Here is a 25,461-nt window from a genome sequence, read left to right as displayed (position 1 = left end):
GAAATATTATGCCCGTACAAGTTGTGTGCAAGTTTGATTAAAATCAAATACAAAATGTGGTCTCTATCGTGTTCACAAGGAAATTGTGAACGGACGGACGGACTAAGGGCGATCACAAAAGCTCACCCTGTCACTACGTGACAGGTGAGCTAAAAACACTGATGCTGGTCTTTTTCCACCCGTACAGGTTCTTAAAGTTATATCAAGACAATTAAAACATTTTATTTCCACTTGTCAACATTATTCAATTAACAGAATATCATGAATCATATTTAGTAAATGTATGTCCACCTTTTCTAATGTCTATATTCAAAACAGTATGCCATGATTATTGGGAACTGGATGTTCAGTTTTTCTGCCTGTCGACATTCTAAACAATATGCCGTGCTTATTGAGAAAATGGGTATATAGTTTTCTACTTGTCAACATTCTAAACATTTTGTCATGATTTTGGGAAAATGGATGTTGTGATTTCTACTTGTCTATACTCTCTATATTATATGAAAAACGGCGTTAAATCCAAAACAAACAAACAAACAAACAAACAAATATTATATATATATTACTGAGAAAACGGATGTTCAGTTTTTCTACTTGTCAACATTCTCAGTATTATGCCATGATCATTGACAGAATGGACTTTCAGTTGTTCTACCTGTCAACATTCTAAACAATATGTAATAATTTATTATTGAGAAATCGATGTTCAGTTTTTCTGCCTGTCAACATTCTAAAGATTATGTTATAATAATTGAGAAGATGGATTTTTTCCAATCTGTCGATATTCAAAACGCCGTTTAATGACTAATGAGAAAACAGACGTTCAGTTGTTCTGCCTGTAAACATCCTGAACATTTTACCATGATTATTGAGAACGGCAATCTGACTAAGATACTCGATCTTCCTAAAAGTTACATCTGATAACAACCCATTCAAATGCATCTTTCTGTATAATTGGATTTCTAGTATTGCTCTAGTCTAGGAGGTAAACTGCCTTAATTAAAAAGCTTTATATTTAACCAACCGTAAGTGGCATACTGGCCGAGAACGCAGGAAATTTTTATTGCCGCGGCGGCCCTGGTTCGATTCCAGACTCGGGCGTGATTTTTTCTTGATTTTACATTAATATTTTACACTTATTCTTCGGCCATTTCGGTGTTGTAGACAATGCGGAGTAGATTCAGAAGGTCGATAAATTGAAAAAAATAATCGACCCAATTAATGATTATTAATGTTAGTAAACGATTTAAATAAATACTAATTTAGATTATTTTTAATAAAAAGTAGTCATGATTGGTAAGTAGTAACATAGTATGGTATCATTTTCTAATATGATATACCTGTAGTTTTCCACCATTTGTGATTAAAATACGCCGTGCTTTAAGTGTCACATCTGCTTTATCCGAAAAGATGAGGTCACCTGTGAAGAAAATCTTTCGTGAAAATTTATTTTTTAACTGATTTTTCCTACCTGTGCTTCATTATTGTTTTCAAAAAACATTCAAATAAATATTACATAATATTGTTAAACCATATTTATTTATAACATTTTCATGATAAACTCGTCCAACAGGTGGTACTTCATCCTCTACCAGTACAGATACAGTGCGATCTAACCTGAGGGACAGCGCGAGATTAAACATTCGCCCTTCACCCTATCCCAAGTAGAGATAGAAAGAGAGGGTGGGGGCTAACTCAGCCTAGCTATTTGTGAATTGACAGCATGGTACTTTAATGTACCCAGTGTAGACATCTGAAACCCAGTTCCTGGGAAGAAACAGTACTCTCGTCTTTGTTGGTCGGGAGCCAGTAAAGAACTTCTTTGAAATTTTCAGTGCCTGGATCAGGATTCTGATGCATGCATTTTATATTAATCGGCCGATCGTCATCTTAACTAATGACAATTTTACGACACACCTGGCAATTTGATACATGCATTTTGCAGGAAATTACGTCACCGTTACTGCCATTTCTGTTTACGTTACACTTGGCAGTTTGTATGCATTTTGCAGAAATCAAGTGATGTCACCACTGCTTGTCATTGTAGTTTTCTATATACTTGTTATTTGCAGTAATCATGTGATAACGCTTTTAAGACTGCCTCTGCAGTTAACAATGCCCTTGGCATTTTGTTGCACGCATTTTGCAGTAATTAAGTGATGATGACATTACTTACCATTACAGTTAACGAGACACTTGACATTGCAACATGCAATGGTTGCACCTCAAAGCAGTTATAATAAGACCACTTAATCAGAAGTATACGGAGAGGTATCCTACTCATCCTGGCGTCGGCGTCTGCATCTACATCTTGTTTAAAGTTTTGATGCATTTTCTTTTTATCTCTATTATTTCTTGATGGATTTGATTCAAACTTGACAATATTTGTTCCACATCACCCACCACATTACAAGACGCAAGGTCCATAACTCTGTCACACATTTTTAATGAATAATGTCTCATTTCACTTAGAATTGTAGGTTTATTTTGATGCATTCTAATAATACCACTGTTATAACAAAGGGATTTGATTCAAACTTAACACAATTTTTTCTAAATCAACATACAGTCCCCAGACTTGTTCGGACATACGAACAATATTCGAAATTGCATAAATATTCATTTTCAGCGCACGCTGTTTTAGAAATTGTTCGAAACTTTTTGAACATTTCTCAAATGCATACAGTTCCCAGATTTGTTTGCACGTACGAACAAATGTGAGAACTGAAAAAGGCTGTTTTAGAAATTGTTCGGACGTCTGAACATTTTTCAAATGCATACAGTCCCCAGATTTGTTCGTACGTATTCAAATTTTCATAAAGATTCTTTTTCAGTTCTCACGTTTGTTCGTACGTACGAACAGCGCAGGCAGTTTTAGAAATTGTTCGGACGTCTGAACATTTTGCAGATGCATACAGACCCCAGATTTGTTCAGACGCACGAACATTATTCCAAATTGCATAAAGATTTTATTTCAGTTCTCAAATTTGATCGTACGTACGAAAAGCATAGACTGTAATAGAAATTGTTCGGACGTCTTGAACATTTTTCAAATGCATAGTCCCTAGATTTGTTCGTACGTACGAACAAATGCAAGAACTGAAAATAATCCATGCAATTTGGAATACTGCTCGTACGTACGAACAAATCTGGGCTGTTCGTACGTTCGAACAAAATGTGAGAACTGAAAAAGAATATTTACATATAAATAAATTATTTCAAATATGAGCAAGAGTGTATTAAAATTTTTGATTTTATGTTGCCATGGTCTGCGATTTCTTCGATTTTTGCTGTGATTTTCACCGGCAAAAACCCCCATATATTGGCAAAAAAGAGGGACAGACCGCAAGATCCTCTTTTATTCGGGAAGCAGATTATTTCTCTTGCTTATTGCAGTAGGTTTGGTGACTAGGAAGCCTTACTAGGTAAAGTTTCAATTCAATACTTGCACCGAAATGTGATGCGGCCAACAACGCCGGATCCAGGGTGATTAGAATAACTCGTGCTGTTCTTCAAATAGTCCATCAAAAAAAGTAGAACGGCACCTCTCTTACTTCAACACCAGTACTCCTCACGATTGTCCTAGACATGGCTTTTAGTTTCCTGTGGTAGCACTGTTATTGCTAGTATGGTACCTTTCCTTATAGTGCAGTAAGGATGTGGTAAGGGAATGTAATACAGACTATGTTACTTCAAGACTTAAGGGTTTGGGACAATGTATTTATAAAAAGAATTGGACCTACTGCCTTACATGTGCATGACCACATTAGGCAATTAACAGGGTCTGCATACTTGGTTTTGTTGTATCTCTGTGAATCAGCAGGTACAGACGTCTTCATTTCATACTTCATATAAATGAGATGTGGAAATAAAATGTTTAGTCCTTTTTGGCGCCATATAACCTGTTATGTGTTGGTGTGTCGTAAAACCAAAATCAACAAATCAACAGCAAGACTGTCAGAAATGAAAATTAAGGGCTTTACCTTGTATCAACAACATTTCCAAGATGTTTGTATCAGTATCAAGAAGAATGCTCTGTCCCTCAGGAATGACTACCATTTCACCTTCGGCCGGAACCGGTCCACCACCCCATGTAAAAGTGGAGTTCCAAACATCCGCATAAAGAAATCGGAGTATATTATCAGTAGCCTGTAGATATCAAATATACATTAAAAAACACAGGATAGATACCGTAATAAGAGCTTTCTGTGTACTTTGATGCCATAATATTCATATGTGCACCAGTAAGGAGTACATGTAAACAATGGACTTTTTATCAACTACAATTATAGTTAGTCATAATACTGAATACTGATGATTTTGTGTGGAGCAGGGACGCCTTACAACTAAAATTCTATGAATGTTAAATTTTAACAAACAACATCGTTGTTTCACTGTCCGTCTTCTGTTAAAAGGGCAACTTTAAAAGACTCGGTATAAGTTATATTTGACTGGTACTGCCTGTTAGTAAGTTCATACTCTAAAAACGTGTCTGTGAAATTTGGGCAGTTTTGGCCCATTAGAAATGTTGGAAAAACTAGATTATACATTTTGTTTACACGAAAATTGCCATAAGCTAACACAGTCAATAAACCACTAGTACGGAGTACCCTGAAAAATTCACTGAGAAAGATTGTTCCAGTTCACTTAACCATTAGCCTGCTGGCGGCCACTGATTATGCCTTTGCGGATGTGCAGGCTGATCTTGGTCTGCGTTGTTCGCTATTCAGTCAGTAAGTTTTCAGTGAACACCCCTTCGAATAATGAATGGTATTGTCCAAATTGAATGACGGACCAGGCAATTTTAGAAATTTAGCAGGGTAAGGTTTAATATAGTTTTGTAAAGTTTAGGGGTGCACTCGCACTTCCTAGCTATAGAAACTGCTGTTATGAGTCAGAGTGGGTGCGAATTGCGGTCAACCCTTAACTATTATATCAGACTGCTCCTCTGTTCTATGGATGCGCAGGCTCGTCTGGACCCATGCTGGTCGCAAATGCATTATGTTGGTTTTCTCATGGTGCGGCTCAAATTGTGTGGCCACTGTTTTATGAATTGTGAAAATAGAACAACTTTACTTAAACTGGCAATCTTTTGTAAAAATATCATGTCTAGTTCTAGATAATTTGCTAGTTTTGGGGTAATGGACCCGTAATCAAACGTGGTAATAACCAAGTGTTTGCTTGTTCTTCTTGGGTGGCTCGGCATTATTTGGGTGTAGAAGTTGGATTATTTAGAGAGTTTATAGTTTGCCAGTTGTGGTTACGGGTCCACTACCTTAATAACATTTCTCATCCTCCTCGTACATTGTTAACCATAATTACATCTTGTTTAATATGCCATGTTGTTGTATGATATGATGTTTATGTCAGATGCCCATAAGGGCCTTGACTTCAAATAACTTTGTTCAACAATCCAGATCACTGCTGAATGAAAAATCAAATACATCAAAATTGAAAGTATCCAATATATTATGTTCGATACATGTTTCTGTTCCACTTGTTAAGAAGAGTTAAAATGCCTTGATCACAACATTTTCTGTTATATTATATCAAATATAAAATGCTTATAACTAAGTAACTATAGATTTATTTCTGAGAAATATTACACATCTGCAGAAATTTCAAAGCTTTTGAACTTCATACCTTTGACTTGTAAAACTTAGGTACTGTATCTACATGGCAGAAGTTTTAAAAGATTTTGATACATGGAGTAAATAAATTGATTTTCAAAATGATAAATGTCTGTTGTATTGACATGATATATTTCAATGAAAATGGAAGTTTCATGAATGATTTCTAGAGTCTATCTACATACTTGCGAAAAGTGTTATGAGTCTTATAAAAGATGATACAATATATAAAAACATTAGTAATGTTTAGCCTCTCAAAACAATCTGGTTTTTTTTGTGGTACAGATGATTCTAGTTATTCTTTTTTAAATCCTTGACTGCAGTATAGCAAATATATAGAACTTTGCATTTTGGACAAAAAACGAAGTTACTGATAGAATGAGCTCCCACAGTACTGTCCCATAAACTGATCAGGTTCCAAGCTGTTTGTACTCTGACAATATTTCTTCCAATTTTGGAGCAAACTGAATGAACTTTACAATTTTAGCAGACGACATTTCCAGCAGACGACAATTTATCTAGCATGCTAAAGGTTAAAATAAAACGGTACTCACAGCAGTTGCTCGAAGGTTATTTACAAGCACAACGACTTCGGAGAGTTTAGTTCCATTGTGTGCTCCTGTACTGCAAACGATCTGCGTTAGTGTCGATGACGTCACTTCACAAGCTACACCGTCAACTTCCACTGACACTTCCGATTTAGTATCACTGTCATAAGATTTGATAAAAGAATGTACTGGAATTGCTCATTGCTTTAGTGTGTGAACTATTTGTGACGGTATTCACTTTTGCTTATTTATAAGGAAACATTTATCTTCGCTACCTTCGGTACTGAAAAGTCATTTTTGCATGCAGTACTTCAACATGGCGTTATAAACAAATACAATTATCATTTCAAGTCGTAAAATTATTTTCTCTTAAATGTTGTGTGTTAGAATCCTGTACGGACTGCAGTGTTTTTTCAATGGATAAATCTCTCCAGTTAGTTATTGAAGGCCAGTGGTTCTACCATGTTACCCGATATTCTTGAAATGATACCAGCAGAGGCGCCTGGCCTCTTCTCCCATTATTTAGAAATAACCTGAACTCGTCCCATATGACTCCAAAAAAACACAGCACCAAGAATGATGTTTGTACTTAATGACAAGTGTCACTTAAAATGCTGATATAGATCTAATGAATACAAGCCAAATATGTATATGTTCACTTTATGTTGCCAAGGGAAACCAAGTTCCACTTGAATCGGATTGAACCTGTAGGAGAAGTTGAGTACACGAGGTAAAATGGTTAAGCCCAAAGAGGGGGCATTATTAAAAAATAACTATCGGACTTGGATGTCCTTGCAATATTTGCAGATTCACATCATATTGATGACGTATACAAAGTTTCTTTTAATTTGGATGAATACAAATGGAGGAGTTGAGTACGTCGTGAAGTATGCCAGAGGGACAAAAAGACGGAGTGACTAACAGCATAACAGTTCAAATAATATATGCCTCTCAGCTCTTCAACTCCGAGTGCATAAAAAATTAAAGTGGCCAAAATAAGATAATTTCAATTCAACCAAGTTAAACCTGTACCTGCAACAGGAAGTTCCTGAAACTCTTTTTGTAAAATGAGAGTAACATTCATACACTACGTTATGACAGAAATATCATCATTAAATTATTCTCCGTTATCTCCTGACGATAGGGTATCCTTTTAGTCTGAAGTAAGTTATAATGATAATTATCTGCAAGCTGAGGGTTCTTAATTCAACATTCGAACATTACCGGAATCAAATAAAGTATATTCCATACATATGCAAAAACCAATACTTGACTTTCGATAGTGGTTTTTGAATAAACGGTAGTTAGATTTTTTTACTGTGGCAGTCATTTGGCGCCATTATGCTAGTCAGCATTAAAGATCGGCCGATTAATCGGGCATAACACACAATTTTACTTCAGATACTTGGAAGTAAGTTAAAATGATAATTATATGCAACTTTATTGGTCATTATAGATTTGTGCGTTACCTAAATCGTTCTCCTGTTATAGTCATGTCTGTATTTCCTCCAGTGCCTCCGCCGGATGGATCAATACCTGTCACCGATGGTGATGCATTATTAACATAGATGTAATCTGTGGGCGCTTCTACGGGGCTAGCACTTCCTTCTGTCACTTTAACCTTACATTGTCCAGCTGTCGAAAAAATATTTTTGTATAACCTCACTTCAAGTCAGGATAGATTATATTTATAGTGCAAATCTTAAAACAACAGAAGTACTACGAATTTACGTATATACGAGTACTATTACAAAAAATTCTATTATAAAATTACTTAAAGTAAATAAATACGAAACAAAAATTACTGACCAGCTTAAAATAGATTTATAAATTAATACTATTTCATGTGACAAATAACACAGATGCACATGAATGAATAAGAACAGGAAAAAAGGATTGATGAAAACATGGTTAAGTACTTAAGAACCCAGATTATAATTCCGTATGCAGTTTTTTAATAGACTGCCACGTTTGTTTGATAAAAAATAGCGTTGGCCAGCATCAAAAAAAGTTTATTACTTTTTTTAATCTTCTTTTTCAGCCGTTTAGAAATTTGTAATAATGCCGCATGTTCGCAAAAATATTTGATATCCTGATATCCTATATGTTGTTTTTAATTGTCCATGTATGTGCACTCATTACCGAAATAAATCTGTCTTATCTATCTATCTACCCTATCCAATCAGAAAGCTGCAAAATTGTCATGTGACAGATTCGTATAAATGCCATGATTCCTTTTTGTATCTCTAAAACCTCATATATTTTTCACAGAGATCGGGTCACCAAACAAGAGAACTAAGTATGATAAAGTCGAAAAAAATAATTATACCCCGAAAACATACAGGTTTACATAGTAGTTAATATTACCACTGGCACCAGATCAGAAAGAAAATGCCTCCGTACGTGTTATACCCTACCCCTAGGTATTCTATAAGAACCATGGTCATGAACGGGAAAATATACTAACCCGTTTCAATCGCGCATTTCATACCTAAAACACGCAGTGCGGTAAATGTGTACTATGGATATCAAACAAGTGGTAATTTATCTTCCATTGAGTACCGGTCACATTTCTTTAATACATCTTATCTTAGAAAAACAACGCGTAGTTTATAGTAATTTCAACGTAACACAAAAAACTTGCTTGAACTTCCCTGGTGAAGTTCCGTTCTAGATTAAAAAACCATTCCGATTGGCTGTTGTGAAAATGTATGTCAATCGTCACTTTACTACACGTGTTCGCTAAAATGTGAAAATGCAGCATTAATGTGCAAAATGAATAAAATAAACAGAACAGATGCAGACCAATGTACGATTTCAAATTAAATATCGTATACAAGATGAATTTCATTCATCATTTCGAGTTTTAGTGTAAAATTGTGATTTTTTTTAAATTCTGTTTTTGTTTGTTTACGTTTCGCCAAACATGTGCACACTGTCGTGACCTCTAGACCGGATGTTCATTAGGGAAGGTCAAGCAAGTTTTTTCTGTAACGTTGACGAAAGCATAAAATATGTTGATAATCTCAGCAATATGGAATATTGAGACAATGTGTCTGGTGCACGATGGAAGATAAATTATCGCTTGTTCAATTATGCTACATACCCATTCACCGAACTGCGCGTTTAAGTTGAGAAATGTACGATTGAAACGGGTTAGTATAATTTCCCGTTCACGACCATGGTTCTTATAGAATACCTAGGGGTAGGGTATAACACGTACGGAGGCATTTTCTTTCTGATCTGGTGCCAGTGAATATTACTACATGTAAATGTCTTCGAAAATCTCGCAAAAGGTCATTTTGTTCTAATTTTTAATCCAAAACAGTCGTATATCACGTATATGTCATGTGTATTTCATTTTTTATGTCGTTAAGGTATACTAAGTATCAGAAAAAATACTATTTGATTGTCTCAAGATATTTGCAAAATATCAAATGGCGGGCTAGCTGTTTTGATCAATACTTTAATTCTTTTAATCGAGAAAATTATATATTTATATACCTGTGCCTTTTGGTGTCACACACAAATATTGGCTGGATGACAATAATTTGTGAAAGCTGCAGACATTATCACACACTGTAACCTTCATGGACGCAGTGAATCCATTTCCATTTAACGTTAACAACTGGTTTCCGCCCGAATCCCCTGAACAAAGATAAAACTTTGTGACTTGTTCAACCATACAAAATTTATACGCAGGAATATTATCATTCTTGTTATACAACAGTTATTGCATCCTTAGCACCATACTTACATACATGTACATACAAAATAAATTCAAGATGCCATCTCCTAAGTTTCTTTCAATATCTTGATCCTATATCAGACTTATTTTGAAAATAGCACGGTATCTGTCTCACTCTCGGTCTCTCTCTCTCTGTTTTGAATCACTTGTTCTTCACCTCTCTGTGTTCTAAAAACTAGCTTAGGGTGTAGAGGAAGGAATTCACTTACAGCTGGCATAAGAAGTGGATCTGGTTCTAGCCAGGTTACGTTAGTGCCCGATCAAAATCTAGAAAGTTGCAAGGTTCCTAAATTGTGTCAGTTTGACAAAACTCCTAACAAAGGAAACCAACCAAAAAATCAATCACGGTACAATAAAGTGAATTAATGATAATACAATCGAACCAAGTCTGTTACGGGACCAGTTGTATTAAATAATGAACTGTTCAGTTCCTTTTCGTCTTTTGGACGAACAAATTGTATTGTATTAAACAGCGCAGTTAACAATTGTGTTGCAAGACACAAATTTATAATGCAAGTTATACTGTGACTATATAAAGCATATTTACCTGTCAGAGGGTTAAATGATGTTACCGTAACCTCGTATGTAAAGGTGGTAGTGTTAGATCTTCCTTTACCAGTCACCTGAACTACGGTGTCATAGGTACCACTCGACTGAGCACCCGTTGTGCAAGTTATGTCGCCTTCTGATAAGCTAACGTCTATGCATTCTGCATCACCAATGTATACTTTAATATCAGCGCCATTTGTTCCAAAGTGATTTCCACTGATAGTTACAGTTGTGTCAACCGCTCCGCTTGTTGGATTAATAGAATCGATAGTTGGAGAGCTGGCAGCAGAAAATTCAAAATCAACAGCATCGTAAGCAACTCCATTACTTGTTACAATAATTGTGACCGCTCCTGCACCACCATGGGCTTTTGTCACACATGTAGCAGTGGTCAAACTTTGAACGTCTGTTTTCTCACAAATATCCACACCATTTACTTGAATGCTTAGGCCTTCAACAAAGCCATGGCCTGTTAAAGTCAGTTCTGTGTGTCCATATATACTTCCAGTACTCGGAGATACTGACGCAGATGCGTCGCCAGTTACTTCCACATCAGTTGAAGCGTCTCCGACACCAGAAACTGTAAGTTTAACAGCATTTTTACCGGCAGGAATCGCATCTACATAACAGCTGACACTTGTTTCATCGGTTACTATATTGATGCCGTAACAGTTCTCGCCGCCAACTGTGACTGATAATTTACTGGAATCTGTTCCGAGTTCCTCACCGGTAAACGTAAGACTAGTTTTTGCCGATACTGCGGTTGGTGTTACCGATGATACAGTTGGTGTTATAGAGGCATTGTAATTAAAGTTGCATTGGATGTTAGAGTCACACACGGCCGAGACTCCATCAATCCTCACGGCAATAGGCGCAGAGCCAGTCGACGATTTATATGGTGTTGTACAAACAAGTTTTGACTTTTCAACATCACTGCAGTCTGCATCTGTTCCGTCAAAAGAGACTTGGACTTTAGTTGCGTCATTAGTAAATGCCTTTCCCGATATTGTGACAGTAGTTCCACCCTTTGCCGAGCCGGATTTGGGGGTAAAACCTGTTATCAAAGGCAAGAATGCTACGGATCGATCGATCGTTTTCTCAATATTCACAAGTGCGTATCCATACTGATTAACCCTCAGTGACAATGCTTGGTAGACTCTAGTATCATATTCACAACTGGCTATCGGGGTACACACGAATGATGTGGAAGTTGATGTATCTACGTTACAGGCGCAATCCCCAATTTTCGCTTGGTTAGCACAATCACTGGAGGCAAACCCCTTCCCGGAGAATGTTATAGGTGTCGTCATAAGAGCAGAATTTTCAAGAACGTTATCAGCTTTCTGGAAAGTTATGGCATTAACAATAGGTGTTTTGAGGCATGAAAAACGAAAACTGAATTTCGAAGAATCAGGAACACTTGCTGTTTCAGTGTCACAACCCACTATATCAGCGATGGCTAGACTGCAGCCGGAAGTGCTAGTAGGATCGTCTTGTCCTGAAAGGTATAAATGTGTACTTTTAAGAAGAAATTCCTCTGAAAGCATAGCATCGCACGTATACAATTAAATGTGTTAAGAATATAAGGTACTTTCACTAGGTGTAGACAGGAATACCGACTCGAGGACAGTCTAATTGTTTGGGGTGAAGCTATATATTGAAGATTTGCATGTATTGAATAATTATATGTCTGTTAAAAGTTTGCATGAACACTTGTAAATTAATATATTCAGCAACTTGGCATTCTGTTCCAATTGTTGAAATATCCTAAAATTAAAATGCAAATTTAAAACAAGAAATTACTTTGAAATAAAAAGAAGTACTCAGTTCTTTTAACTGATTTCATATCAAAGTCAAGTAACAAAATTTTATAAAACAAGAGCTGTCGGAGAACAGCAACGCTCGACTATTAAACAGCCTTGTCAATTGAAAGAATACAAAAGCTAATAGGTAAGGGTAGATTTCTCGGAAGCACAGAGTACCAAAAACACAGCCCCAGAGCCACGCATTTGCCAACAACAAAAAGAAGATGTAATGGAAAAATATTTCAGACGGATTGCTTCAAACATCGAACAAGTACATATTAATTCATGCAAAATATTGATGGAGGGGAAGGAAATGGTATAGGGCGAAATGGGGTCGGGGTGGGGGGAAGGAACCTAAAGGGGAAAGTTGAACAAGGACGAATATACAAGGGAATGCCATGTTCTTTAGAAAAGGTCGCACTACAACGTAAACCACAATAGCGCAGACACTCATGTACCAAAGATAAACATACAACTACGGTCAACTGAACAACATAGAAAAACGACCAAGCAACACATAAGAAAACAGTAGGACACCGTTATAGACTCACAAGCATACAAACGCACCCACATAAGTAGGAAAAAACAATCAAGTACCATCTTAGGATTCGGCTGCCAAAACAAAGGGGAGACATCAAAACTTACTAAAAGTAAAAGGGGAGGGGATGCAAAAAGTAACGTAAATGCAAAGGAAAGGAGCGGGCAATAAGGGGAGTGAGGCGCAGGGAAAACGCTTACAACAAACAAGAAAACTTATGCAACAGACAATTCAAGACAGACAAACCAGTTGAAAATAGGGGCACCGCCTTGATACGGTCAGTAACCTACATAAAGGAAACTGGGGGTTTAAACATGTTTAGGACAGACCAACCTCGCACTTACCCTATTTTCAACAAGTTAAACAACACAATGTAAGTCAACAAGGGGCATAATTTTGAAAAAATGCAAAACAGGGTTATGGAACCTGCACAGTACTTATCAGCTCACAGCAGTGGAAAAATGTTTGAAGTTTCAATCCACTCCCATTAGTGTGTACTGAGATACAAGCCCACATATAAAAATTTAACCAAAAACTGCTATGTTGAAAAAGGGGCATAATTTTGTAAAATGCAAAGTAGAGTTATTGCACCTTGCACTGGATGTCATATCATGACAGTGAACAAGTGTGTGAAGTTTCCATTCTTACCAGTGGATACTGAGATACCATCTTACATACAAAAACTTAACCAAAACCTGCTAAGTCAAAAAAGGGGAATAATTGTGTAAAAAGCAAAATAGAGTTATGGAACCTCTGCAATGTAAGTCAGTTTATCATAGTGAATAAGTGTGTGAAGTTTCAATCTATTCCTGCTGGTGGTTATTGAGTTACAAGATTACATACAAAACCTTAACCAAGTCTGGACGCCAATGCGGACACCGACGCGTACACTGGCACAAGGGAGAGTCCAATATCTCTAATATTCTATGAATATCAAGCTAATAATAATAGAACAAATTCTAGCGTTGATCTAATTCTGTGTAACCTGTCATTTCCCCTTTAAATTAATCTCTAACATAATATGCAAACTATTGCTTAAATGTGAAGTACCACCTTGAATAACTAAATGCTTTTACATGAACTAAATCACTGTTTGTTTGTTTTGGGTTTAATGCCGTTTTTCAACAGTATTTCAGTCATGTTACGTCGGGCAGTTAACCTAACCAGTGTTCCTGGATTCTGTACCAGCACACACCTGTTCTTCGAAAGTAACTGCCAACTTCCCCACATGAATTATCAGAGATGGAGGACGAATGATTTTAGACACATTGTGTTTTATCAAATCGTCAAGAAGAACATACGCCCAGCCCGAGGATCAAACTCGCGACCCCGTGATCTGTAGACCGATGCTCTCCCTACTGAGCTTAGCGGGCGGACTGAACTAAATCAATGTTAACTGCTTTGAGATTATGAAGTAACGTCTCTTTATCAATTGTTTTTTTTTACTCATTATGAACTGATACTCTATGAAGAGTTTTAAAGAGAATTCCTACAGTTTTTTTCTTTTCATAGAATTTTTTTTAAATTCACATATATGATAGGAAAATGTCTGCTAAAAACAATGAACAAATAAAAACAATAGCTCAGCAGGCTTGTTTTTGTGAAAAATTGTTTTGAACACACCCACTGTTGCTGAAACTGACAGCGATTTTCAACATTTTCATAATTTTCTGCTTTTTTATTAATACCAACCAAAATATACATCCAGGCAGCACAATATGGTTTTTTCTTTTTACAGATTTTATTATATACTTATTTGATATCATAGTCATATTTGTAATACTCTATCATTACAATAATGGGTACAAATGAAAAAAATACTGTTTCATATTTACTTTTGTGAACTTTTTTCAATGAAAAATACACATAGTGAAGATTTTTTTTTTTAATTTTGAAAAAACTCTTTCATAGAATTTTTTCATTTTCTTCTTGTGTATAGATAATTGTATTTTGAGCATAAAAATGGCTAAAAATGTATGGGTCACCAGGCTAAATTTTATGTTAAGACCGCTAGAATACAACACCTGTTCTGACGGAAATGGCGCGAGCCTGGCCAAATTGATTACATGTATGTCTGCTAAAAGTTAAAAAAAAAGTTTTAAAAATTCTTAATTCTTTCTGTAATTGAATACTAAATAATCTGAAAGGTGATATTGTCTTATCAGTACTCAGTCAATTATCTTACATTATATGAACAACAGTCTTTGTACTAAAATGCGATGTGAAAACAAAACCACAAAAATAGCAAGATACCTGTCAGGCATGATACTTGTCAATACAACAAAAACCAGTATCAACATTTGATTACTGATATAACTTATCAAAAATGTTAATTCATTCAAAATTCCTCATATTTAAGATTGTCTGTAACATGTTTCAACAAATGTTGACTTCAGTTCAGTTTTCCATAGAAAGTGTAGGCTGCGCAGAAAGATGCGCATAAAAAACTATAGGAATTCCCTTTAAACAAGTTTTTGAAAGATGGAAATAAAAACATGTTAAGACATTTCTGTCTTGCTTTACATACTCGTTACTTGTCACACTGTTACTTGTATAAAAATCTTCAGTTTAAACTAATGAAACACGCACCTGAACTGACATTATAGAAAGCCTCTTGTCCAGCAACAAACACTGATACGGACTTTGTTTCCGCTGACCGAGGTTCAACCTGAATAAGATATTATAAAAATTCGAAATATGTAATAAAATGCAGTTGGGTATTTGTTCAATTATTCTCACTATCTGTAGATCTAATATGAAACAAGTAAAAAGGAACAAGTGCATATTCTTAAAGGAATTACACTTTGATTTAAACCTTAAAATATGTTTCTATATGCACTTTTATTGCTAACAGTTGGGCCTAAAAAATTCTTTTTCCCGGTAACATGCTAAAACAAATTAGGGTAGGTCGGAATTTTTTTTTTCATTAAGTGAGACTTATCAAAAAATGAATACAAATATGGGGGTTATGCCTTTAGAGCATCAATAAGATGATCTCTAACATCACTGGCCATGTTTAAAGCATAAAATGTGCAGTTTTGCAACTTTTTGTTAAAAAGTTGAAAAAAATACTCTCCAAGGCCATAAAACATTTAGGGCCGGACCAAAAATTTAGAGTAGGTCGGGATACCGTAAACAAATTTTTTTTTACACCTTTGGGATCAGCTATTATGCTGATACTTAGTTACTGTAAACTTGTTTATGCATTCATTTTTATCGCTTACAGTTAGGGATAAGCTATTATGCTGATGCTTGGTACCTGTGAATTTAATAATGCATTATTTATTGCTTACAGTTAGGTATCAGCTATAATGCTGATACCTGGTACCTGTAAATTTGATTATGCATTTTCATTGCTTTCAGTTAGGGATCTGCTATTATGCTAATGCTTGATTACTGTAAACTTGATCATACATTTTCATTTATTATATATATAATATAAATGCATTGTTAAAGTAACTTTCATTATTGCAGGGATTCAGAAATGATTTTGATAATATCTAGTTGCGCCCTTATTTAAGCTTAACACATTCAACAAGAAGCATTACAAAAATAAGAGCGTCATGATGACCCTGGATCGCTCACCTGAATAATATGAGCCAAATATACAAGTGTAAAAGATCATGTAAGAAAGTCAAATATAAGTAAGAATGGAAATCTTTTCACAGTTTTGTGAACATGTATCAAATATCAAACGGATGCTAAAATATAAAGAAAGTAGGTCAGTAGGTCACATTCATGGTTATTGAAAGTCAGTTTAAAGATCAGTGTGCAAAACTGCATATGTCATTTAAATTTCAAAGCTGTTTCAACAAACAAGAAAGTAGGTCAGTATGTAAAAGTCGCAGTCAAATGATCCCTTATTACTTGGAATCAGGCGATTATAATTAAATAGTCTAGGAAATATGATCAGATATTTTTAAAGTATTTTTTCCCATTAATCTCATATAAATAATAAGTGGCCCCGGGCTGGAGCTTTAAATGGACCCTGGGTTATGATTTTAGTAAAGGACCAATAGACACCTGGGTAGAACCACTGACCTTCCGTAAACCAGCTGGACGGCTTCCTCGCACGAAGAATTCAACTATAGGGAAGATAAGCCTCGCACCCTTGCGGCCATGTGTTTTTACCGAAATAGAATGACATAAGCTATTTTGGTAGAGATTCACCAAATGTCCATCCAATAGGCAACCACAGTTCTGAATGGATTTTAATTCTTTGGGCAAGTTTAAAGGGGACCCACCCAAGCATTATTTATGTGAAGTGTATGTTTGCCCGTTGGTCTTGCAGAAGAAGACTCTCAAAATTTACAACATAGCGAAAATAAGCCCCGCTCCCTGGTGGCCATGTTTTAACCTAAACAGAACCGATTAAGCAATTTTGGTAGCGTCACCTGGAGATCTTTTCCGCAAAATATTTTGTAAATCTAGCTAACAGTTTCTGAGAAAAGGATTTTTTTCCCTTTCGGTTGCCATGACAACCAAAGTTCTTCAATGATTTCAATTCTTTAGGCAGTTTTGAAAGGGGGCACCCTAGGATCATTTCTGTGAAGTTTGGTGTAAATGTGACTTGTGGGATTGAAGAAAAGATTTTTTAGAAATTGTTGACATACATTGGATGACAAAGGATGATGGCACACAATGGGCGACGGACATCGAGCGGTCAAAAAACTCACCTCAAGCCTTTGGCTCAGGTGAGCTAAGAAAAACAATAAATGGACCCTGCGCACAAAAACGATTAGATTTTACAAGATGTTGATATGCATTTATGCTGTTATGCTGGCAGGCAGCCGATACATTCAATCAGTGCTTTAAAAACTGTTGATACAATATTTCTCTTTTATAGACATTAGATTTACATTCAAAGGACGTTTTTTTCCAATCCTTTTTCAAAAAGATATTTCTAGACATTTGGGGGGAAAATCAAATGCCAGATTTAAGTTTCGAAGTAACAAATTACAATTTAGGGCTAAAACTATTCAATTTTTTTTCGGTAACATGTTAAAAAAATAGGGTATGTAAGTTGTAATTTTTTTTTTGAATTTTTTTTTTTGAAATTTCTTATTAAGGGACTTTTCGAAAATTATTTTTGTCTCCAAAAATTTAAACAAAAAAAGGTTATGTCTTTAAAGCATCAGTAAGTTGATTTCTAACATAACTGACCATGTTTAAAGCATAAAAAGTGTAGTTTTGGAACTTTCTGTCAAAAAGTTGAAAAAAAATCCAAGGCCATAAAACAAAACTTTTAGGGCTGGAACAAAAATTTAACGCAGGTCTGGATACTGGAAACAAACAAAAAAATATTATACTGAAATGAAATTACTTTTGGCATTAATAAATAATGCATATATAATACACTGTTTAAAAAGAGATGATTTTGAGAAAAGCGCATGTCTCCCACAACTGCCCCTATGAAAAATGTCTAAGGACTTCGGACACTTTCTATATGAATTTGCCTACTCCAAGAGTGAAAAATAAACCACTGAGAAATAAGTATTTAATTACATATACCATCAAAATACATATTTGAGATTATTTCTTAAAGTCAAATTTTTCAATATTTGTTTCATAAAATGGTAATTTTTGCTCTAAATAGAATTACGTACCCTGTTATATACATATAAAAGCTATTTTGCTTTAAACAACATTGTTCCCCCCCCCCCCCCCCGTGCATCAAAACCATATTTGGCCAGCATATGTAGATATTAATTATACACATTATCTGTGACTATTGTGTTGATGCAAGGGGTGGAGCAGTACTTTTAAACAAAAAAATATAACTACAGGGTGTTCCCAAATGTAAAGTAACCAATACTTTTTATATTCATTTTTAATAATTTGATAGTCACATATTTTCACTTCTGTTTGTAACTCAAATACTATACAAATGTTTGAAAGGGCACATATAGGCATGTTATACATGTATAGTAGTGAGAGAAGCAAATACTGTGAATTCATTATTATTCGTTGGGTTAAATTTTCATTGGCTTATCCTGGTTGTTTGTTGCAGTAGATTGGCAAATGTGTGCTGTAAAATACTAGCAACACACCAGGTAATCTTCTGCATGTCCTCCTCGCAACACGCACGCCACTAGCGATGATGTAATTTGCTTTCCATTTTGTTTTTATTATTTTTTGTATTTTTTTGTATATTTTTCTTTTCTTTATTTCTTCATCTTCTTCTGTGCATTTATATTTATTTCTTTTAGACACATACTAAATGTCACACGCATTCATTACTTCATGTTCTTCTTTTAGACACATACTAAATGTCACACGCATTCATTACTTCATGTTCTTCCTACTGTGAAAACTGAATTGAAGATTGTTCTTTGCAGCGGACTAGGCCTAAACACAACAAAAAAGAGGCAATATGTGCACAGCAGTTAATCTGATCCTGACTATAGTCTATCCAACAGAAATAACGCTTGGCATTGATATGCGTAGGTCAAGAACATTAGCTTCTTGGCAGGTCATATCGGTGACGGTTTCACACACAGTGTGATGCCACGAAAGTGATGTGTCAAGTCGCTTTCCATGCAGATGGCATATACAAATACGGCTAGATGCAAAAACGAACTAAACGGTCCAGCCGAGTTTCAGGTGGAATTTTTATGCAGAGACCTGTTTCTACTTTAGCCCTACAGATGACACATTTCGAATATGTTTTGCCAACAACTTCAGCCCTGAATAGACAACATTATCTATAGATGGGTTGTTGTCAGACTTATCCCGATTTAACTTTTTCCGAACCAGCTTCCTTAGGCAAGCCTCAGAAAGAACTTTCATTTCGGATACATTTTTATTACATGTTTAAGCGAAATGAGCCGTGCCATGAGAAAAACAACATAGTGGCTTTGCGACCAGCATGGATCCAGACCAGCCTGAGCATCTGCGCAGTCTGGTGAGGATCCATGCTGTGCGCTTTCAAAGCCTATTGGAATTAGGCAAACCGTTAGTGAACAGCATGGATCCTGACTAGACTGCGCAGATGCGCAGGCTGATCTGGATCCATGCTGGTCGCAACTGCACTATGTTGGTTTTCTCATGACGCGGCTCAAATATTATCTTTGCCACTGGTACTTACCCCAAGCAAGAACGCACCCTACGGCCTTGATAAGATTACTGCCTTTTCTTAGTATTAATGTTATACAGCACACAAATATCTGCCATCACTTATAACAGAGCTATACAGACATGTACATGTACTTAAATAACTACCTGAACCACTGTAATAAAACTGACCGGTCACTTATACATGTATACCTATTCACACATGTAATGCATCAATAACTTTACATTACGAACAATGTATAGATAAATCAAGTACAGGTTGTTTGCAAAAATATCGTTCTCTTTTTTATTTATTTATAGGATTTTAATCTTAAAATGTTATTTTTCCTTAAATAAACAGATTTTATCACTTTTTTCGACTGGAATTCATATATTTAAAACTTCCGTAAAGTGATGACATTATATTTTTATGGAAATTAAACATTTTATTTTTTCAAGAAAATATACCCTGGCCCACATAAAATAAGAAAAACATCTTCATAGGAACAGATGCAAATCAGTTTCTGCTGTAATAAATTAACTAATACATTGGTTTATCATTGACTCGAAACGATTTGGGTATTGTTCAAATACTTAATGAGAAATTTGCATTTAAAATGTAGGCTAAGAGCATATGATAGTGTCCGAAGTCCTTTCTCTAGATGGTTTAGACGAGTGGATCCAGTTAGATGGTCTGGATGGGTGGATCCACTCAGTAAATCAAGGGCCATAAATCAAAAGTGCCTGGGCCGATTTGGCTAGTTATCGAACTTGGCTATGGTCTTATGGCCAAACACATTTTGTTCAAGTTTGGTGAAGATCAGATGAGAAATGTTTGACTTAGAGAGCGTACAAGAGTAAAAAGGTGGATTCGGTAATTCATTGGCCATAACTCCAAAATATCTGGACCGACCTGGCTAGTTACCAAACCTGGCCGAGGTCTCATGGTTAAACACATTTTGTTCAAGTTTGGTGAAGATCGAATGAGAAATGTTCGACTAGACAAGAGTAAAAAGGCTGATTTTTGGTAATTCAAGGGCCATAACTCCAATACGCCTGGACCGATTTGGCTAGTTATCGAACTTGGCCAAGGTCTCATGGTCAAACACATTTTGTTAAAGTTTGGTGAAGATCGGATGAGAAATGTTTAAAAGTACAGACAAGAGTTAAAAGGCCGATTTTTGGTTATTCAAGGGGCATAACTCCAATACGCCTGGACCGATTTGACTAGTATTGGAACTTGGCCGAGACACACAGACTGGAGTAAATCAATATGTCTCCCACAACACTGTGTGGTGGGAGACATAATAATACATAATATTTAGAACTCATGTAACAGGTTGAACTGTAGCGGTAGCAACCCTGGTTCGATTCTTGGTTGCGGCTGATATACTAACTAGTGTTCAGACTAACTAGTGCTCAGTGTCAGGTGATATACTTTCATCAGTACTGTTTATTGCACTTTCATCCTAGATTAATCGCTGGCTAGGTTAACATGATACTTGCCACGTGCTCAGCTAGAAATAAGCTGATACATTCATTCAAGATTGGTTCGTCCCCAACCTACATCAAATACAAATACTTTTCCTTTACATATATTTCCAAAAATCACTTTTCAACAAATCATCTATAAAGTTTACCTTGACAGTCATTCGATAGAATTTTCTATTGTAATCCACATATGTCCAGAAATAATGGTCTCGAAGTTCAGTGAATGTCTGGATGAATTGTCCTGAAAAAGGAAAACTAAACAGTTATACGTTTTGTGATAAACTAAAACTGCTGAGACAAAACTGTAATATGTTACTGCACTCGTTGTGGAGATTTCTTTTTCTTAACATTTAGCCTGCTGGCGGCAAGTGATTCTGCCTTTGCGACCAGTGCAGACCAAGATCAGATCATGGTCTGCACTGTTCACTATTCAGTTAGTAAATTTTCAGTGAACACTAGGGCTGTGTATTGATTGGAAAAAATCGATACGATATGTATTGCAATAAAGAAGGATCAATACACAATACGTATTGATGATTCAATACTACAGCTAGTAGGACCTATTACTTCAAAACTGCAATACGACTGGTCCAAAATAATTGCTTGTTTCGGAAAAAATGACCGTAAGAAACTGAAACTGTCTAGTTGTGTGGGCTCAACAAAATTTGAACTCATTTAGATTGTTAAAGAAACATTAAGGCACGTTTTTTTTTTATCTCATACATGTATCAGTCTATATTTCAAAATTATACGTCAGGAAAATGCATAAATTTCTGCTTTAAAGTCGTAAATTTCGACTGAGAACTTATGCAAGGCCTTTAGTATACCAGAACTTTACGTTTGTTTCATATTTACTTGCTTCTTTTATTATTAAGATTGTTGAAATTAAAACAGCATACATGCGGTAACAACATCTGTGTAAATTAAGTAACAGGTGCGCCCGAAAAGGAAAACTACCAGCGTAACTTATGGATTTCATTTCATTTCATTTTAGCGGGTAATATCCAGTCAGTGCAAAAATAAAAACAAGAGGGCCATGATGGCCCTATACATCGCTCACCAGAGTTGATCTGGCCTACTGACCTAGTTTTTGACCCCACATGACAAAGAGTTGAACCTGACCTAAAGATCATCAAGGCAAACATTCTGACTAAATTTCATGAAGATTTGGTTACAACTGTGGCATCTACAGTGTTCACAAGCTTTTCCTTTGATTTGACCAGTGACCTATTTTTTGACCCCACATGACCCAGATTCGAACTTGGCCCATAGATTATCAAAACAAAACATTCTGAATAATTCCAATGAGTTTCAAACTTAAATTGTGGTCTCTAGAGTGTTGAAAATAATTTCCTTTGATCTGGCCTAGTGACCTAGTTTTTGACCCCACATAACCCAGATTCATACTTGACCTAGAAATGATTAAGACAAACATTCTGACTCTGTTTCATAAAGATTGAGTCACAAATGTGGCCTCTCAAGTGTTCACAAGCTTTTCCTTTGATTTGACCAGGTGACCTAATTTTTTACCCCACATGGTCCAGATTCAAACTTATCCTAGAAATCATCAAGCCAAACTTTCTGACTAAGTTTCATAAATATTGGGTCACAAATGTGGCCTCTAGAGTGTTAACAAGCTTTTCCATTGATCTGACCTACTGACCTAGTTTTTGACCCAACATGACCCAGAATCAAACTTGACCTAGAGATCATCAATACTAACATACTGATTAAGTTTCATAAAGATTAGGTCACAAATGTGGTATCTACAGTGTTCACAAACTATTTATTTGATCTAATGTACTGACCTAGTTTTTGACCACACATGACCCAGTTTCGAACTTGACGTAGAGATCATCAAGACAAACGTTCTGATAAAGCTTCATAAAGATTGGGTCACAAATGTGGTCTCTAGAATGTTAACAAGCTTTTCCTTTGATTTGACCTACTTATCTACTTTTTGACCCACATGACCCAGTTCGAACTTGACCTAGAGATCATCAAGACTAACCTTCTGACTATGTTTCATAAATATTGGGTCAAAAATGTGGTTTCTAGAGTGTACACAAGCTTTTCCATTGATCTGACCAACTGACCTACTTTTTGACCCCACATGACCCCGTTTCAAACTTGACCTAGAGATCATCAAGACAAACGTTTTGACCAAGTTTCATAAAGATTGGGTCAAAAATGTGGTTTCTAGAGTGCTCACAAGCTTTTCCTTTGATCTGACCTATTGACCTAGTTTTTGACTCCACATGACCAAGCTTCGAACTTGACCTAGAAATTATCAAGACTAACATTCTGACTAAGTTTCATAAAGATTAAGTCACAAATGTGGTATCTAGGGTGTTCACAAGCTTTTCCTTTGATCTGACCTACTGACCTACTTTTTGATTCCTAGAGATCATTAAGACTAACATTCTGACTAAGTTTCATAAAGTTTGGGTCACAAATGTGGTCTCTAGAGTGTTCACAAGCTCTTCCTTTGATCTGACCTACTGACCTAGTTTGTGACCCCACATGACCCCGTTTCAAACTCGACCTAGAGATCATCAAGACAAACATTCTGACCAAGTTTCATAAAGATTGGGTCACAAATGTGGTCTCTAGAGTGTTCAAAAGCTTTTACTTTCATCTGACCTACTGACCTAGTTTTTGACCCCACATGACCCAGTTTCGAATTTGACCTAAAGATCATCAAGACAAACATTCTGAACAAGTTTCAGAAAGATTGGGTAAAAAGTGTGGTCTCTAGAGTGTTCACAAGGCAAATTTTGACGGACGACGCAAGACGCACGTCGACGGACGCCGGACAATGACCGGTCACAATAGCTCACCTTGAGCATTTTGTGCTCTGGTGAGCTAATAAATAGCCAATGAAAAGCGGGATTGCCTTAAATCATGTGCTTGATTTACATGAGATGTCATGCATGTCGGTGGATGTCTTTGAACTTAGCTGTCAAAACAAAAAGTGGCTTACACAATGACTGTTTTGGGGTATAATGGCGGCCCGGGGTTACAGAATTGTACTTTTCATAAATTTTCTCTTAATACTTAATTGCAAAGTCATACAAAATGAAGAAGTATAATTTTATTTTGTGATACACGAAGGAAGTCGATATACGTATTGGTGTAAACATGAATATTCAATTCATATCGATATACCGGTATACTTATCCAGCCCTAGTGAGCACCCCTTCAAATAATAAATTGTATTGCAAAAATTGAATGATGGACTAGTCCATTTTAGAAATATAGCAGGCTAAAGTTTAAATACGAAATTGTTTTTTCCTTTCTACAAATATTGTCGCAATCTGTGAAACGTAAAGCATGTCTTGATAACAGTTAAAATAATAAACGCAAACTATTCTGCATGAATGATAGCACAAGATTACATAGTTAATACAAACAACAGTACCGGCCTTCAATAGTAGAAAGGTACCGGGGAGATACCCACTTCATGATAATATGGTTTGAAAATTGTTTGAAATTTGTACACTGTACTGTAATATTTTGATAATAACCCAGCAAGCAGAAACATTTCAGACCAGTCTAATTTTTAATATCGGCCAAACCATCTGTTTTACATATTTATCACATCGACAGATAGGGCTAGATGTTGATGCCTGATTTGTGATAAATGTGGGCCAATATCATATTCTTCTTCGAATACTGGTCCGGTATAGCAATTGTTTACTAAGAAACTTGCTAAGGTTGCTCACTCACATGAATGTTGCAATGTAACAAGGGACAATACTTTCATGAGAAGAACGTTTTATTCTAACTGATTTATTTTCCAACTGATTGATGTTCTGAGGAACAGTGGGAAGGACCGTAAGGAGAAATAAATTAAGTTGTAACGACTAAAATGGTTTGATGGGATGTGGAGGAGGATGAAAATCGAGTTATTATAAAAACTACTTTGTTTCATAAATATTTTCTTCTTTGAAAAAAAAAATGACTAGAAGTACATTGTCTTGTGTTTAAACTGTATGGTTAACAATTTGCAACAAGGGTTTTGGTTTTCATATGTACATATGACTTTTAGGGGGATTTATCAAACTGGGAAAATCTTGCCTTTTGGAGAGGGAACAGG

General features: G+C 35.9%; 1 protein-coding gene across 1 annotated transcript in view; it reads right to left on the bottom strand.

Annotated features, from left to right (window-relative positions):
- Positions 1-3,957: 3,957 nt before the first annotated feature.
- Positions 3,958-25,461, bottom strand: part of LOC123560682 (fibrocystin-L-like) — a 67,514-nt gene continuing 46,010 nt past the window's right edge. Inside the window, exons 14-20 of the mRNA XM_053516952.1 lie at positions 21,512-21,603; positions 15,408-15,486; positions 10,474-11,973; positions 9,683-9,826; positions 7,648-7,813; positions 6,185-6,338; positions 3,958-4,149 (exon numbers count right to left, since the gene is read on the bottom strand). Of these exons, the coding sequence (XP_053372927.1) occupies positions 3,958-4,149; positions 6,185-6,338; positions 7,648-7,813; positions 9,683-9,826; positions 10,474-11,973; positions 15,408-15,486; positions 21,512-21,603 (2,327 nt within the window). The remainder of the gene's footprint in view (positions 4,150-6,184; positions 6,339-7,647; positions 7,814-9,682; positions 9,827-10,473; positions 11,974-15,407; positions 15,487-21,511; positions 21,604-25,461) is intronic.

This window comes from Mercenaria mercenaria, chromosome 10 (assembly GCF_021730395.1).
Source record: "Mercenaria mercenaria strain notata chromosome 10, MADL_Memer_1, whole genome shotgun sequence".
Classification (NCBI taxonomy): domain Eukaryota; kingdom Metazoa; phylum Mollusca; class Bivalvia; order Venerida; family Veneridae; genus Mercenaria; species Mercenaria mercenaria.
This window is presented reverse-complemented; position numbering and strand designations above follow the sequence as displayed.